Genomic DNA, 18,982 nt, shown 5'->3' on the forward strand with positions numbered 1-18,982 from the left:
ATATCTATTTTGATTCTTTCGTTCTCTTCCTCTCACTCACACATTCACTGCGGTGTTAATTAGCAAAGGTGTCTGTTCTGACAATGTATAAGATCTATTCTTCTCTCCCTCTTCTTCCTTCATGTCAAATGACTGTTTCTGCCTCTTCCTATCCACTTCTCTTTTTTTCTGTCCTCCTCTCTGAACGATCCTGTGGATCCTTTGCTGTTCTTTATCAATCCTATTTCCTTTCCCTTTTTTTCTCTCTCTCTCTCCCTCTCTCCAGGCTTGTCAAAATGGGAACTCTCAACACTTGGAGCACCTACTTTTTTATGGTGCGGATTCCTCATCCCAGAATGCCTCAGGAAACACTGCCCTGCACATATGTGCATTATATAACAAGGTATAACTGCCGATCTAGGCACAAAAATCAAGACAAATAATAAAATCTAATTAATAAAATGAATTTTCAGGCTGGTTTATGCTGGTTTGGTGCCATTCTCTTCATCCTCAAAATTAAAGCCATGCTTTTCACTAACTGGTAAAGCTGGTAGCATGGTTTTTCTAGTGATGCTTTAAAGGTCCCTGTGAAGATATTATTATTTTGTGTACAAGTGGTATATTTACTGCGGTGCTAAACTTTTATGAATAGTTCTTACTGTATTTTATGGCCTGCATCAGATGTCTTCAATGTCTTGTGGCTGTTATTGGCTAATTCTACTTTTAGGAGAGCTGTGTCCGAATTCTGTTGTATCGAGGAGCCAATAAGGACACAAAGAATAACAGTGGGCAGACCCCCTTCCAGGTAATTATTAGACTGTCACTTGCACGTTACTGTTTGGGTTTGTTTTTAAACACTCTGCATATTATTAACAGCTTAAACCAAGTAATTAAAGAAAACCGAACTCCAACAAACACTCTTCCAGCCTCATACTGTTTATATACTTAGAGTTAACTTAAATGTGACGAATGTATTTTTTGGATATTAAATACATCCTTCTGTATGTTCCAGTTAAATATGCAGAGATGACTCTACCTTAGCATAATAATAATACTTATAATGTGCAAGATGATGTAAATGTCATAATTTTGTCGGCTTATTTAGTGCACGTGTCTGTTTGACTCTTTATTGGAGTATTTATGATCAAGGTTTTAAAATGTAATGTTTTGTTGTGCTTGTAAACACATTTTTTTTATTTTTGCACTTCCATCTGGTGTTGCTAGTGGCACAGTGTTATCGTGGAGAATTTTTGTATGCTATGCGAGTCCCAGGTGGAGTGAAGCTGCAGCGAGCCAAAATAGTTTTACTTAACCTCAGCCATCTCCACAGACCCAGCTGTGACTGTGATCATGCGTTTGTGTTTAATATGGTGGAAAGTGGATGCGCGTGTGTGTTTGTTTAATATTATGTTATTCCCAAGCCTTGCGTCAACTGTGCGTCATTCACAGATGCAAATATTAAGCGTGTGTGAACTTCTTTTCTAGGTGGCTGTGATGTCTGGCCATTTTGAGCTGGGAGAAATCATTAAAAACCATCGAGAATCAGACGTAGGTAAGGAGCGGAGATTTATTTTGGTTGTGCCTGTATTTTTATTCTGTGTTATATAATTTATTTGCACTGCAAACTGTGTGACATTTGGAGCTTGATACTTTTGTCTCTCTTTAGCTGTGTAGCGATTCACACAGTCCCTAAGCAGTGTTCACTGCTCCCAATACACTTAGCAGGGGAAATGTTGAAGTTCACTTCATTTGTAATGCTTTGCAACATCATCAAACACAGACGACAAGTGCATATATTATGAAGTCTATTTCGCAGGACAGTATTGGGGCAATTGGAGTGTACTTCTGTCTCTTTTTGCATCTCTTCTCTCTCTGTATTACTATTTCTCTCCTAATTTGGTGTCAGTTCCATTTTTGGAGTCTCCGAAGTACGCCCCCCAGAGGAGGGAGAGTTCACGTACTCTTGGATTGCCCCATCCCCACCCCTTCTTGCGGGCCAACAGTGACAACAGCATGAACGTACCAGACTGGATCGCCTTTCCCAATGCTGCTGGATCAAACATAGTCTCTGTGCAGGTAATTTATGAGAGTGTGTGTGTGTGTGTTTTCCCCACCAAAATGTTATTGTGTGTGTGTGTGTATGTACACTACCATTCAACTTTTGAAAAGTAGTATATAATTAGTAATATAAAGTCAATTTTTAATAATTATTAATAAAATGTATTTTTATAGCACATTTAAACACAGCTCGCACTGACCAAAGTTCTGTACATAGCACAATAGCCACAGAATAATAAAATCAAATAAATACACTTACAGATCAGTGATTTAAGCTAAGACGAGTTAATTAAAATAAATATAAAAAATGTGAAAATTATACATTTAAATTCATTAAAGCTATTCATTAGCATTCCTGTTCATCTCAATGGGAGTTAAGGGACTAACTGGACCATACTAACCAGCCAAACCTTGAGCCTTTGGTTTGACACTGTGTGTACAGTATTGTTTTACTCTGTTGATTGGCACAAAATACTTACCCATAGATTTTATCAGAAACTTGCATTGTTACTCTACTTCTCATTGTATTTGTGTGTATCTGTCAGGGTCTAAAGCATGGCGGCACCTTGCGTAGCTCCAGCAGTCCCCGTGGAGCACGAACCCGTTCCCCATCCCGTGGCCGAACAGGTGACAGAGATGATCGGAGCCGGCAAACACGTGGAAGACAAGGGTGAGAAAGAGTAAAAAAGTACAAGGGTTATAGCTTGTCATTCAGTGAACTCTATGCCTAAATCGTCATCAATATTCACGTCTTCATTTCTATATAAAGACGGACACCTGACTGAGTAGAGCTGGTAATAATAAATGTGCATAAAAAGAATGTTAACCCTGTTGTCTGATATGTGTGCCTTTGTACAGGGCGGGCTCCATCAGTAGTCAGGGCACAGCAAGCGGGCAGCGGCGGCGTCTCTACAGTGCCGTGCCTGGCCGTGTGTTTGTGGCCACTCGCTCGCACTCAGCCCAGGGGGACCGCGAGATCAGCTTCAACAAGGGAGACAAAGTCAAAGGTGAATGTGTGTGTGTGACTCTTTGTGGACAGGAGCAATGATATACTGTCTGTCGACAAGAGTGCCATTAAATGTGCGTTTGTTTCTGTATGTTTTTCACAGGTGTGGATAAACGTTGTCTGTGTATGTATTCTGGTGATATGTGTTGGTATGTCAGTATATGTCTGTTTGTGAGAAATGTCAACGTGCATGCAAGTTTGTGTGTGTGTGTGTGTGTGTGTGTCATGTTTAGATCTGTCACCATAGCTTACATATATGCATGTCCCATCATACATTAGTAAACTCTTAAGTGATGGTGACTTTGCATGTGATTTAATGTGTGTGTGTTTCAGTGAGTGAGTGTTTATCAGGGGCGTCATGCACCTATTTATTACTGTTTTTACTGTATTTTTTATCAAATAAATGCAGCCTTGGTGAGCATAAGAGACTTCTTAAAAAAATAAAAAAAATAATAATATTTACCGACCCCAGGATTTTGAACAGTAGTATAAATAGAAATGTAAAACTATAGGAATGTAAATTTATCTGGCTCAGAAAGCCAAATCCATCATTGAGCTATAATTAAATCTCTGATCATTTTAGACGCATACAAATAATTGTTTAAATATACTAAAGGGTTAGTTCACCCAAATAGGGGAAAATTCTGTCACAAATTACTCACCTTCATGTTGTCCCGAACCCATAAGATTTTCATTCATCTTCAGAACACAAATGAAGATCTTTTTGATAAAATCTGAGAGATTTCTGTCCCTCCATTGACAGCTATGCTACTAAAACTCTGAGGCTTCAAAAGTTTTAGTTTTACGATCTCTTTATAAACTTTTTGAAGCGTCAAAGTGTCAGTTGTGTAGCTGTCCCACAAAGAGGGACAGAAAGCTCTCAGATTTTATCAAAAAGATCTTCATTTGTGTTCTGAAGATGAATGAAAATCTTATGGGTTTGGGACAACATGAGTAATTATTGACGGAATTTTCATTTTTGGTTGAAATAATTTCAAAAAGTGTGTCTGACAAAAATAGAAATTCTGCCTAGCAATTTCTGTATGGAACAGTCATGCAAAAGTCATAGAAACTTATGGTCAAAAAGGATGTGAACCATGCTTACAGCTATGTATGAAAAAATGACTGGAAAAAAGTCATGAACAGAAAAATCCATAAAGTTTAAAGTAAATAATCGGTGGAAACTCAATTGGACAGAACAAACGTAAACTCTTAAAGGTCCCATTGCATGAAAATGTCACTTTATGAGGTTTTTTAACCCTAATATGAGTTTCCCTAGCCTGCCTATGGTCCCCACGTGGCTAGACGTTTTGATGGGTGTAAACCAAGCCCTGGGTATTTTTGAGAAAATGAAAGCTCAGACGGGCGAATCTAGAAATTTTCCCCTTATGTCGTCATAAGGGAAAAGGTTACCTCCCCTTTCTCTTCTTTTCCCGCAAAGAGAATTTGTCCCGCCCATGAGAAAACGATATTGTTTTTTCCTCGAGAGACATCCCAGCTAGAAATTTTTTGTTCTAAAAATGTTCTAAGAACATTAGCATGTATTGTTCTATAAATGTTTTCAGCGGCTAGTTTTAGTTTTGTTCTCAGAATGTTCTTTTAAAAGTTTGGAGAACATTCTTTAAAAACATTATTAAAATGTTTAGTAGTAACATTCTTTTAACATTATTCTCTAACGTTCTTAGAAAGTTTTCAGCGGCTAGTTTTAGTTTTGTTCCCAGAATGTTCTTTTAAAAGTTTGGAGAACATTCTTTAAAAACATTATTAAAATGTTTAGTAGTAACATTCTTTTAACATTATTCTCTAATTTTCTCAGAACGTTTTCAGCGGGTAGTTTTATTTGTGTTCCCAGAATGTTTTTTTAAATGTTTAGAGAACATTTTCTAAAAACATTATTAAAATGTTTAGTAGTAACATTTTTATAACATTATTCTCTGACGTTCTTATAATGTTTTTAGCGTGTAGTTTTATTTTTGTTCCCAGAATGTTCTTATAAATGTTCGGATAACATTTTTTTAAAAACATTATTAAAATGTTTAGTAATAACGTTCTTATAACATTATTCTCTAATGTTCATAGAACGTTTTCAGCGGGTAGTTTTATTTTTGTTCCCAGAATGTTTTTTTAAATGTTCGGATAACATTATTTAAAAACATTATTAAAATGTTTAGGTGTACCATTCTTACAACATTATTCTCTAACGTTCTTAGAAAGTTTTCAGGGGTTTTTTATTTTTGTTCCCAGAATGTTCTTTTAAAAGTTCAGATAACATTTTTTTTTACAACATTATAAAAATGTTTAATAATAATATTGTTAGAACATTATTTCTCCTAAAAGGTAGGATAACATTCTCTAAGAACACTCTAAAAATGTTTTGTGATGATGACCTTCTATAAATGTTTAATCATAACATTTTTAGAACATTATCCCTTTATTCTTATAAAGTTTATAGCAGGAAGTTTTATTTTTATTCTTAGAACGTTCTTCTAAAAGTTAGGATAACATTCTCTAAAAATACTCTTAAAAATACTACTTAACATTCTTATAAATTTTTTAGTGGGAAGTTTTATTTTTGTTCCCAAAATGTTCTCTTAAACAAAAAATGCTTAGCTTGTTAAAACATACAATTTTATTAATCTCTAAAATAAAACAAAAATCTAACAGGTTTATGAATGGCATTCACATAAATTATTAGAAGTTCTGCGTACAGTAGATGCCCAACATTAAATGAAGAACTCAGTAAAGTCCAATGTGCAATCACACGTCTTGACTGCTGTTTGCTCAGAGCGCTCATCATCAGTCTTTGGTTGTCTTGGTTCTTGCAGAAAAATAATAAAGTCATCTGCATTAATAGGTGTTCTACTGTTCTTCTCTTCTTTTTCAGCTGCTATCCCAGTTAGCAGAATTGAGCTCCATTCTCTGTGTGCATGGTAGAGTTTTTCCTCATAGCCTATAAAAGAAGATCATGCAACAGTGTAAACAAAAATAATACAAATACATATTACATATTAAGATCACAAGCAATATTGACTTTGAAAACTTTCAAAATTAGCCAGCCTAATTATTAATCAGAAATTAATTAGATTAGTTTATTTAAAAGTATAAATATGATACCTTATGAGTATCTATTTTGTTTCTGTAATTTAAAACATATACTTAATCCATTATATACATGTTAAAGGGATACTCCACTTTTTTTGGAATTAGGCTCATTTTATAACTCCCCCAGAGTTAAACAGTTGAGTTTTACCGTTTTCTAATCCATTCAGCCGAGTTTCTGATATTTAGAAGAATGTCAGTAACCAGACAGTTTCTGGTCTCATTGACTTCCATAGTATATATTTTTTCCTACTATGGAAGTCAATGAGACCAGAAACTGTCTGGTTACTGATATTCTTCCAAATATCAGAAACTCGGCTGAATGGATTCGAAAACGGTAAAACTCAACTGTTTAACTCTGGGGGAGTTGTAAAATGAGCCTATTTCCAAAAAAAGTGGAGTATCCCTTTAATAACACAACTAGAGGCTAAATTATTTTAACAAACTACAAACTTGGCTTGAGAAGTGTGAACCTCGAACTCAGGTAGCCTTGAGCACAGCTGCAGCATGTCACAGCACTGCCCACGATGCTTTTGCTCTGATGTAACAGCTCATTTTCATCAGTTATATTGTCTATGGATTGTTACATTTCTTACAGATTTCTGCTTGTTTTAAATCAGATACAGATAAAGTAGTACTGCATTTGAGATAGAACAATTTCTAGTGTGATTTAATCATACCTGTGAATCGTCTCTTTGCTATTAGCTAAGCTGTAAGTTTTAGTTACTTCAAAAGCAGAAAGAAAAATATGCTATAACTTCTGTTTCTTATTGAGAAATCACAGGACAGTGTTGACACTAACTTTTTGTGCTCCAGTAGGTTTCTGTGTGCGCACAATCTGCATGTTAAATGTGAGCTACTGTCTGTGCATATGAAAGCTTGTTTCCGCCATGGAATACAATTTTTAAAAAAGGTAATTGCGAATCACAATTCAAACTTTTTTTTCTCAGAAGTGCGAGATATAAACTCGCAATTGGCCGTTTGAAAGTCAGAATCACAGGATAAATTAGTAAAACCTGAGAAAAAAAGCAATTCTGGCTTATTTTTTTTTTGCTGTCGTTTCTATATGAGAACATTAATGCACTTCATCAATACAGCTGCTCTGAGAGTCACTTCAGCAGCATTTTAGCTTCATTTGAGAAAAACTATCATCATATCATAAAACACAGAGAAACTCAAAGGTCTACACGGCAATCCGTCAAATAAAAGTTTGGTTTAACCTTTGAAGAACGTTTTGCTTAAATCATTACATTTTAAATAATTGGTTATAGCAATTTAATTAAACCATTCAAATGGAATCAAGAAAACAAAAAAAAAATTACTTTTGGGAGATGCGAGAGCGAAGTAGTCCAGTGATAATTAACAGGCAGCCATGGTTAATGCAATTTGCAAAGACCCGCCCCCTTTAGTTACTGTTGCTATGTCCAACAAGCCATGGCGCTCTCACGCCACACATCATGTTGTCACGCAATGAAAAATACATTGCGGATCACAGAAAAAACGCTGAAACGTTTAAACGCAGAGACAAGACAGAGCAGGTTACTTTTGATATGAAAGTTGAAACAAAGTCTCAACGTTTAATTTGTGTAATTTTTTTAGAAAAAAATATTTTTGGTAAAATAAAAATGTAAAAAATACCTGTCAATCAAACTCCCTCGAAGGGTGAATTCTGAGGGGAGTAAAAAAGACAGCTCACAATTCTGATATTTTCTTGCAATTGTGTGTTCTTGCCTCACAATTCTGAGAGAAAAAAAAAACTGTAATTTTACTGATGGAAACAGACAGTAAAAAAGTGTACTTCAAAGATTTCTTATTCTGTAGCTCCCTGTGGGATTTTTTTGACAAGTCCATAAAAATGCATCCATCCATGATAAAAGTACTCCACACGGCTCTGGCAGGTTAATAAAGGCGAAAGGTGAAGCGAAGTGATGCGTTTGTGGAAGAAACATATCCATATTTTATATTTTAGGGCTGGGAATCGATTAAAAAAAGTAACTGATTATTTACACAATTTGCTGTAATTAAATGCAATTAATTGCATTTCCCCCAAGCTTGTAATCATCAATATTTAAACTTAGAATAACCTAATTAAACAACAAAAAGGAAAAAAAGGAACAGAAAATAGCCCTGTATTAAAATAATATTAAACATCAATATATCAATATATTATTATTTTCAATAATCAATCAACATAATAAATTTAACAATTTATTATTATAATTTTTTTTTTCTAATTATCAAAATAAAACATAGTCCTACAAAGCTATTATTACAAGAGCATGTGATCAGAGCAGGTAATTTTACCATTGTTGTCAGCATGACTATACCAGCTCAGTAGGGCTATTTCACAGAAGTCTACTACTGAGAAATTTCACGTTATTTGACTTTGCTTTTCCAGTGCATGATCGGTACATGATTGGAGCGTTTGGGCCGTTAACGACAGAGCAGAACGCGCAGCGCAAACACGGAGCAGAACATTGAGCAAAGAGCTCAATGTTTGCTCAGTGTTGTGTGTGTGTGTCAGTGCGCCGACACACACACACGGAATGGAGAGCGCGGAGCGGAAAAGACCCGGTTATGAAAGCTGCGCGAGAATAAAACCTGATCGCCAAACACGGAGGGGCGGGACGGCATATTTTGCAGCCTTTTCCGCAACAGGAAGTCATTAAAATGAGGCAAAAAAAGTGCTGCGTTAATTGCATTTTTTTTATAAACTCGTTAAGCATCTCAAATTAATCGCGAAGATTAACGTGTTAATTCCCCCAGCCCTACCATATTTATAATTTTATCGACTTAAATAACTAGCTTCCAGCAGACAGCCATATGCAAGTCAAATTACGCCCAAAGAGTTAGTCAACGCATCGATACGCATATGCGCCTGCAAGGCTACGCATCACTACACTTCGGCCGCCATATGCGTCTATGAGTAGAAAAATGTGTCATCCCAGTTTTTGATACGCGACGCACCGTTGTATGCAATACTATGCGTTGTTGGTGGGGGCAAAACTGCAAGTTGCTTGCGTCCGACGTGTTGACTATAAAAGGCTCTTGTCGGTGCATGACATAGGAGTAGCATAAGCTTTGATGGCTCTCGCGGTTCAAACAAACAGGGCTAGGCAATAAATTCAAGCTCCTCCCACATTTCTCTTTATATGATAATTTTTCTAAAAATCTCTGTGGAAAGAAAGTCAGATATAAATCTGGGACAGATATAAATCTGGCACGAGGGAGAAAAAAATAGATCATTTTTATTTTGGAGTGCATTGTGCGTTTAAAATTGACTACGGTTTTATAAAATGCAGTGGATACTTACTAGTGATGGACTTGTTTCTCTGTTGGTGCCTGTTCTGCTCCGTAAACATTGGTCCAATGCTTGATCTTAAGAAAATGTAAAAAGTGTGTTAATGTGCGTTAACAGACTATTGATCTGGGTGACATAGGACCATTTTTTATGTTTTCCTTAAGTGTTAGGCTATATAAATCTGGAGAACCCTTACTAACATTAACCATGGTTTTGCTACACTAACTAAATGGTAATAAATTATTGTAATCAATCCACCATAAAAATATTGTTTCTACACTTTACTATAATAAAAACCATGGTTAATTTAGCAAAGGACCCTGGGAACATGTCCTAAAAAGAACAGCTCATCCAAAAAATAGACTCTCTATCGTTATTTACCGGTACTCCATGTTGTTCCAAAACTGTATGAATTTATTTTGTATAACCTTAATTAAGATATCTTGAGAAATGACTTCACTGTTTTTTTTTGTTTTTTTTCATAAAATGGGTTCCAATGTTGTTTAATTCCCAACATTCTTGTGTTTCAGAGAAGTAAGTCATACAGGTTTGAAAATAATTTCATTTTGAAAGGACATTTATGTTATGTATAAAGACACAATGTTCTCAGTTCCCTCATTGTAAAGCTCCTATGCTGAGGTTTATTTTATTTTTTCAAAATGTTGCAAGTAAAATGTTCTAATTGTGTTAACTTGTCACATTAGAAGAACGTTTTATGAAGAACATTCAACATCTCATCTCTCAATGATATCCTCAAAACATTTCCCTAACGTGACAGAGAGAATGTTCTTCTTTTGTTATCATGAAACATTGGGACAATGTTATATTGAGATCATTGTACAACTTTAACTTTAGCAACATTCCCAAAATATGCTCAAAATGTTGCAAGTAGAATGTTCTTCTTTTGTTATCATGAAACATTGGGAACATTTGTTTCCATAAAATGGATTCCAATGTTGTTTTATTCCCAACATTCTTGTGTTTCACAGAAGTCATACAGGTTTGAAAATAATTTCATTTTGAAAGGACATTTATGTTTGGGTCAGCTAGGCCCATAAAAACTCATATCAAGAAGACAGGTACAATTTTGACTGGAGGGTTTGGACCAGTGTGCCTTTGAGCAGAGTTTACATGTTCTGCCTCTATTTCACGTGTATTTTACTATGACAATACTCACCGCAACTGAAGATCATGTGGCTGGATAATTTATTCCCAAAATTCCTGGATAATGGGAAACACACACATACAGCAATATTATTAGCTATTTGTATTTACTTACTAAAAGAGACATAAAAAGCTTGCAAATTTTTACTCACCAGCTCAAAAACATATTATGATGATGACTCATCATTTTGACGGTAACGTTAGGCCGATATCCCGCGATCATTCAAAAGCCTAGTTTTCATAGTGTGGTTCGAGTTCCTCTCTGTATAAAGACACGATGTTCTCAGTTCACTCATTGTAAAGCTCAGACTATGCTGAGGTTTATTTTTATTTATTTTTATCAAAAACTAACTTAGCTGACAATATTTAGCCTAACGTTACACATGCAGCCTGAAACATTGACATAATATCGATATTGCTCTAGTCGCATTTAAAATTAGCTTCTCAATTTAACACACTATATTTTGATGTAGCAGAATGTATTTTTATATAAAATAAAGTTATTTACCTTCCGCAGATTGCAATATGTCCGTTACACGTAGGCTACGTTGTTAAAATTCGTTGTCCATTTACATCCCGCAACTCGCTCAAAATAAAAATGTAACAGTACGATGCAAAATAATCCATGTTTTAAACAATGTAAAAGCCACAGAACCGAAGGAGGCTAGTACTGAAGATCCTCCCGAGCAGCAGCAGCGCGCACACACACACACACACACACTCACTCTAACAGACGAATATTCAAACTTCAAACTTGACCAGTAAAAGGCGCGCATAGCTGCCATTGGCCAGATTCCTGGATGACAGTCTGAATAGCCAATCATGCTCAAAACAACTCGAAGAGACAGCCAATAATGTGGTAACATTGCAATTACAGGAAAAGATTACATGTTTTAAAAGAAAGAATATGAAAAAAATGTGCATGGCTATTTATTTAGTTGTATTTGTAAGCTGGCTGTTATATTTAATCAATTGGTTAAATGGTGTCTTCATTGCAGTGCATGATAAAAAATAAATAAACTTACAATAACATATAAATAATAATAATAAATTACACAAATAATATATACCATGTATAACAACATATATTTACCACTGCTCTGCCAAACAGCAGTTTAAAAGAGCAAACATATTATATATTAAACAGAGCAAACATTGAATATGTAGGCTATTCATATACAATTCTGTATACCTACCTACATGAAAAACTAATGGATTGGTATCATGGTAACATTAGAGTTACATTCATGTGACCCATAATGATCCTTTTGCACTTTAACAAAATATTGACCTTTCCTTTAGAAACACTCTTATGCCTAATAATGTCAACTTGCTTTTCACCCTGTGTGGCACAGTTACACAACGCGTGTACACAAGTTTAGGGTAAATCCTCTGTCCAACACAACACTTTGGTAACATTGGCATAATTCTATACAAGTTGCAACATATACCCCGGGTTTCACAGGCAAGGTTTAAGCCTGTAGTCCCAGACTAAAATGCACGTTTGAGCTGTTTTACCTGAAAGCAACTTGCACTGACATATCTTAAAATATGTCAGTGCCATTGTTTTGTCTCAAGATGCACACCAGTAATGTTTCTTTTTCTTTTTTCTAAGGCACATTTTTAAAAGCTAATTAAATGCACTAAGGCCTAATCCTGGCTTAATCTAAACTCTGTGAAACCGGGTCTGGGTTAGAAATTAAGGGTTAAGGTTAACCCTAACCCTAACCCTTGTCTACAGACTTTTATTTAACAGCCTGGATACTCCAAGGTGTTGACTGCAGTGGTTAGGCCTTTAGCGTTGATACAGGACGAATAACTTCTTACTGTGACAGTCTGTAATGTATTTTAGCAAAGAGTGTTTGTATGGATTGTCCCTAATTAAGCTAGAGCTATTGGTGCATTCAAGTCATGTCATAAAGATCGTATTTACAAGTTGAACGCCACCACAATGATGAGAATATGAGTAGGAAGCTCAGGATTTTCTTTAACCCTGATCTTGAAGAGTTAGGGGTGTGTCAGTGGGAAACATTGTGGGATACCACTATACTTAGGTATTTAGCAGTGACAATGAAGTAAGCTAATGCCTGCACAAAATATGATAGCATTAATATGTAACAGTATAATATGTGATGATAAAGTTTACAGTGGCTTCATTAATTTAAAACATTAAACAAAATTGTAAAACCTCATGAATACTTCCCAGGAGGACGTAAACGCACCATATGTTCCATTGTGAACCCTGTTGGCCTGCTGTCTGACCAGCAAGCTCAATTTAACAATAATTGTGTAGTTTGATTGCTAAATGTTACATTTAAAATGTTCTAGTTTTGTTAACACGTCACATTACAATAATTTTTTTTTAAAACACTCATCATCTCAGGTCTCAGTGATATACTCAAAACATTTTACGAACGTTGATTTGATAATGTTCCTCCTCTGTTATTATGGAAGATTGTGCCAATGTTTTACTGAGAACATTATATAATCTGTTATCTCAACAACATCCTCAAAACATCCTTAAAATGTTGCAATTAAAATGTTCTAATTGTGTTAACACATAACATTACAAGAACGTTTTATAAAGAACATTCAACATCTCATCTCTCAATGATATCCTCAAAACATTTTCCTAATGTGACAGAGAGAATGTTCTTCTTTTGTTATGACAAAACATTGGGACAATGTTATATTGAGATCATTGTACAAACTTTAACTTTAACAACATTCCCAAAATATCCTCAAAATGTTGCAAGTAGAATGTTCTTCTTTTTTTATCATGAAACATTGGGACAATGTTATATTGAGATCATTGTACAAACTTTAACTTTAGCAACATTCCCAAAATATGCTCAAAATGTTGCAAGTAAAATGTTCTAATTGTGTTAACTCGTCACATTAGAAGAACATTTTATAAAGAACAATAAACATCTCATCTCTCAATGATATCCTCAAAACATTCTACAAATGTGACAGAGAGAACGTTCTTCTTTTGTTATGACAAAACATTAAGACAACGTTATTTTGAGATCATTGTACAAACTTTAACTTAAACAACATTCCCAAAATATGCTCAAAATGTTGCAAATAAAATGTTCTAATTGTGTTAACTCGTCACATTAAAAGAACGTTTTATAAAGAACAATAAACATCTCATCTCTCAATGATATCCTCAAAACATTTTCCTAATGTGACAGAGAGAATTGTTCTTCTTTTGGTTTTATGAAACATTGGGACAATGTTATATTGAGATCATTGTACAAACTTTAACTTTAACAACATTCCCAAAATATGCTCAAAATGTTGCAAGTAAAATGTTCTAATTGTGTTAACTCGTCACATTAGAAGAACGTTTTATGAAGAACATTCAACATCTCATCTCTCAATGATATCCTCAAAACATTTTCCTAATGTGACAGAGAGAATGTTCCTCTTTTGTTTTTATGAAACATTGGGACAATGTTATATTGAGATCATTGTACAAACTTTAACTTTAACAACATTCCCAAAATATTCTCAAAATGTTGCAAATAAAATGTTATAATTTTGTTAACTTGTCACATTAAAATAACGTTTTATGAAGAACATTCAACATCTCATCTCTCAATGATATCCTCAAAACATTTTCCTAACGTGACAGAGAGAACGTTCTTCTTTTGTTATGACAAAACATTAAGACAACGTTATTTTGAGATCATTGTACAAACTTTAACTTTAACAACATTCCCAAAATATGCTCAAAATGTTGCAAGTAAAATGTTCTAATTGTGTTAACTCGTCACATTAGAAGAACGTTTTATAAAGAACATTCAACATCTCATCTCTCAATGATATCCTCAAAACATTTTCCTAATGTGACAGAGAGAATGTTCCTCTTTTGTTTTTATGAAACATTGGGACAATGTTATTTTGAGATCATTGTACAAACTTTAACTTTAACAACATTCCCAAAATATGCTCAAAATGTTGCAAGTGGAATGCTCTTCTTTTGTTTTTATGAAACATTGGGACAATGTTATATTGAGATCATTGTACAAACTTTAACTTTAACAACATTCCCAAAATATTCTCAAAATGTTGCAAATAAAATGTTATAATTTTGTTAACTCGTCACATTAAAATAACGTTTTATAAAGAACATTCAACATCTCATCTCTCAATGATATCCTCAAAACGTTTTCCTAACGTGACAGAGAGAACGTTCTTCTTTCGTTATAATGAAACATAGGGACAATGATATTTTGAGATCAAAGTACAACTTGTTATTTCAGAAACATTCCCAAAACATCTTTTGAATGTTGCAGTTAAAATGTTATATCTTAGTTTTCATATAACGTTATAGGAAAAAAATTTTAAATGAGAAAACATCCTTAAAATGTTCGGTAAACATTACATTCAAATGTTTTCTTTAGAACATTAACCAAACTTGTAGGGAATGTTAGCGAAAGTTCTGAGAACGTTCCCTGCTAGCTGGGATCATGGCTTGCAAACGAGCGAAGCATGGCAGTTGCTCAGTGTTTGGATGTACAAATGAACACAAAAGTATTTTTTTTAGTTCCTTCATCCGAGCCTCTGAAGAACCAGTGGGTTATGTGAATTTCTGATGTGTAATTGTTCAAGTTCAGACAGATAATCTTTCTCTCAAAGTCATTCAATACTGTTTATGCATCAGTAAATCAAGCCAGTGACTAAACGATCAACTTCACGTCGATTCTCTTAGTAGGATGAAAATAATCGTACTTAAACTGTGATTAAAATATATACAGAAAGCGATCAAAGAACAATCCCTTTCCAATCGCCCAAGCTGTCAATCACACAATGGACACTTACCAAAACTCGTTATGAAATCAATGACGCTGTTACACTGCACAACGAAGCTCTTACTGTACTTACCTCATGTTTGCATTAGTGAAAGCATTAATGAGAGTGCAGAAACTGCTTTGCAATGATAAGATCTTCATTCACGCGATCAACAGGCTGTCATCTGCTCAATGCTCATCACTGCAACCTTTTATGTGATGGGAATAGATCTAAATACTTAAAAAAAACTTCTCACGATTCGTTAATCCCGATATCTGTAATAGTAAAAACTTATAAAAGCTGTAATAGTAAACGTTTTCGAGAGAGTTCCACATGTAATGCGAGATATTTCATATGCAAGCATGTCAGCCAATCACAGCAGTGGGCGTTTACACTGAAGTCTCACACAGACACGCCCCTTCAAACAGAGCGTTCAAATCAGAGGCTAAAATCAGGCTAGGAAATATGCCTTTTATTTCTAAATTATAACAACTTTTGATCTAAAAAACATACTAACATCATAAGGGCACCCCAGGAAACATTCTAAAATAATAAAATAATCCATGCAATGGGACCTTTAAATGAGTGATTTCTGTCACAGCATTTTAGATAAACACTTTTTGCCTACAATAATCGTGAAACTTTTCTATGGAAGATTGTAGTTACCTTCAAAATCCACTCAAAAATGTTTCTTGGGCATGACGCTTCTGGTCTATATACTGGATATTTGTGGCTGTACACTGTTCAAATGTTTACTGCTCACACACACACACACACACTGTTGTTTCTCTCTTGATTCTCTCAGTGCTGAGTGTGGGTGAAGGAGGCTACTGGGAGGGGACGGTTCGAGGGCGCACGGGCTGGTTCCCTTCTGACTGCGTGGAGGAGGTGGCTCACCGCAGCCTGGAGTCTCGTTCAGGTGAGACTCCTCTCTCACACGCACACACATTACACGCACGTTATAAGTATCAAAGATATCCACGCTACACTCGGAGCTGTCATTTTGATTGTCCCAGATGTAGTTGTAGGACAGTCGGACTGTCCAAAGCTTCTCTATGAAGTTGTGATGTCAGACTTGTGAGGGAGAGCAGCTATGATGACTATTAATAGTTTACAGCACTACTGGAGTGTGAGAGAGACCGATTGTGCCATTTCACGCTGGCTAAACTCGCCGTGGTTTGGGCCACCACGCTCTGTCAGAGTGGGAAACTTCAAGTCGGACATATATTTTCTTGTCATGCTGTAGTTAGACCCTCATACACACAAACTCGTGATGATGTGGATGCGGTTGTGTTTGCGTCTATCAGAGAGCCGCAGTGAGAGAGCCAAGCGACTCTTCCGACATTACACCGTTGGATCCTACGACAGCTTTGATGCGCCCAGGTAAGAACAATCTTACACTTTTTATGTTGGTAATGAAGGACTTTCTGGTGAGAAGACCAGTTTAGAGTTGGTTTATCCTGGTTTAGCTAGTGGTCTGGCATAAAATACTCACTAAAGCATCAAATACAGTATGAAATACAAAAAGAAATCTCGCTGTTTAAGGTAAAGACATGTCCAAACCTAGAGATTATTTTCTCTCAACTGTCAACAATCTAAAGGGATGTGCATTCTTTATCTTTTACACGCATGTCTCGTGTGTTTGAATGAGTTTCATTTGTGCACGTGGAGAGTTTTCTGTCGGTTCTTCTGAACTGCTGCCGTTGGCATCGACTCACCTGAGGAGGCCTTGGCACCTTTTCTCGTACTGCTGTGAGTGTGAGTGAGTGATAGACTGACAGGCTTGGAGATGGAGATGCCAGCATGTGATTCATGCATTGCAATGTTTGCGGTCTGTGAAGCTTGTTTTGGAAATCAGATGCGAGTCTGTTATGTTAAATTAATTTCAGAATTATGTGTCACTTCAATGGTTTAAGTACAGGATAATTCATGTAGTATATTTAGTGTAAAGCGATACATGCATTGATTGTAATTCTCGAATAAATCTGAATTACAGGTTACAGATTGTTGAGATATTTTGTAAAAAAAAAAAAAAACTACTTTACATCTAGTTGCTGTGCTGTAGTCATTGAAGTGGTTAAAGTGTGGCATAGCACAACTCATTCTACTAGTATGAAGGCTGTAATCTGTTAATACGAGACGAGTCTATGTAATATGTTAATATGAGGGTAATGTGTAATATGTTAATATGAGGGTAATGACTGAAAATGGTGTGACCAATTGTGTGGCATTGTATATAATTGAACAATTGTGGTGTGTGAGAACTTGAGATCTTCAGAGAATGGTCAAAACAATGTTGAAGCGTCCCTAGAATGTATGAGGGCTGTAGAGAGCATGTCAATATCAAAACAAAGCCAAATCCTGGCCAGATAGACATTTCCAGCAAAAAGAGGACATACAGTATGGTCACACTGCCTTATTTTGTTACAAACTTTAACTAACTTTCTTCTGCGGAACTCCAAAAAATATGTTTTGAAGAAAGTTGGGTACCAAACAGTTTTGGTGACCATTGACTTCCATTGTATGGAAATAAACACATTTCTCAAAATATATTCCCAAAAATAAAATGTATGTTATTTTATGTTACTTTCCATTTAAGATAGTAAAAACAAAACAAAAAAATCTTTAAAATGAATTTTATCATTTTGAACAAGTCTTTAATTTACAGAGCCCCTAAAGGGACTGGAAAAGGTGATGGAAAAAGTAAGAAAACATGTTTTGCATCTTTGCATTGGCTCGCAAAATGTTTGCAATCCCCAAAGAAACTTTGCATTCATTCGCAAAACTTCTGCATTCTTTGCAAGGGATTGCATAGGTATTGTGAGCAAATGCAAAGTTTCTTTGGAGAACGTAAAAGTTTTGCAAAAGAACACAAAAGCATTGAAATACATCTCATTTTTTCCACCACCATGTCAAGTCAAGTCACCTTTATTTATATAGCGTTTTTAAGCCAAAGGCAACAGTGGCAAGGGACCAAAACTCCATCATGTGACAGAATGGAGAAAAAAAAAAAAAACTTGTGAGAACCCAGGCTCTGTCGGGGGGCCAGTTCTCCTCTGGCCAATGTCTCTCTAGGTGCTCCGTATTACGTTTTTTAAAAATATATATATATAAATATATAGCCTAAATATATCTCAAGTTTTTGTTTTAGATATTTTGACCTGGAAAATGAGTGTATATATAAATGTGCACTTAATTATTTTTGACCATTGCGCTTGAAAGAAGTTCAACTTTTAAAATCGTGTCTAGACTTTTTTTCATTCCACTTCACAAAGACGGGTTCTGTGTGAATAGTCCCCAAGTCATCAGTAATCTACTTTTGTAGTATGCTTCTCATAAAATTTGTCATCTACTCAGGGCCATCTTCAGGGGCTTGGAGAAACGAGGGGAGTCACTGAAGTCCTCTATGTTGTAGCCTAGGGGAGTAGGGGTGGGTCTAAAAATATTGTCCCAGCCCCTTTGAATTTAAATGACAGCCCCATGAAACTTTAGACTGTAATATCTGTTTCTGATGACCACTTTGTTATCTCATTCTCTCTCTCAGTCTGTCTAGCTGTCTGTGAGTCGCGTGCTGG

General features: G+C 35.5%; 1 protein-coding gene and 1 long non-coding RNA gene across 2 annotated transcripts in view; one reads left to right on the plus strand and one right to left on the minus strand.

Annotated features, from left to right (window-relative positions):
* shank1 (SH3 and multiple ankyrin repeat domains 1) overlaps positions 1-18,982 on the plus strand; it is a 123,778-nt gene that overhangs the window by 59,290 nt on the left and 45,506 nt on the right. The window contains exons 9-16 of the mRNA XM_084425591.1: positions 266-382; positions 707-784; positions 1,465-1,531; positions 1,886-2,055; positions 2,583-2,707; positions 2,896-3,044; positions 16,213-16,326; positions 16,715-16,790. Of these exons, the coding sequence (XP_084281717.1) occupies positions 266-382; positions 707-784; positions 1,465-1,531; positions 1,886-2,055; positions 2,583-2,707; positions 2,896-3,044; positions 16,213-16,326; positions 16,715-16,790 (896 nt within the window). The remainder of the gene's footprint in view (positions 1-265; positions 383-706; positions 785-1,464; positions 1,532-1,885; positions 2,056-2,582; positions 2,708-2,895; positions 3,045-16,212; positions 16,327-16,714; positions 16,791-18,982) is intronic.
* On the minus strand, positions 5,655-11,343 carry LOC311300982. Its single transcript, XR_014629391.1, has 5 exons — positions 11,116-11,343; positions 10,760-10,869; positions 10,621-10,664; positions 9,456-9,520; positions 5,655-5,993 (listed from the first exon to the last, which is right to left on the minus strand). It is a non-coding gene; the product is annotated as an uncharacterized lncRNA (long non-coding RNA).

Source organism: Rutilus rutilus (genome assembly GCF_951802725.1).
Source record: "Rutilus rutilus genome assembly, chromosome: 1".
Taxonomy (NCBI): domain Eukaryota; kingdom Metazoa; phylum Chordata; class Actinopteri; order Cypriniformes; family Leuciscidae; genus Rutilus; species Rutilus rutilus.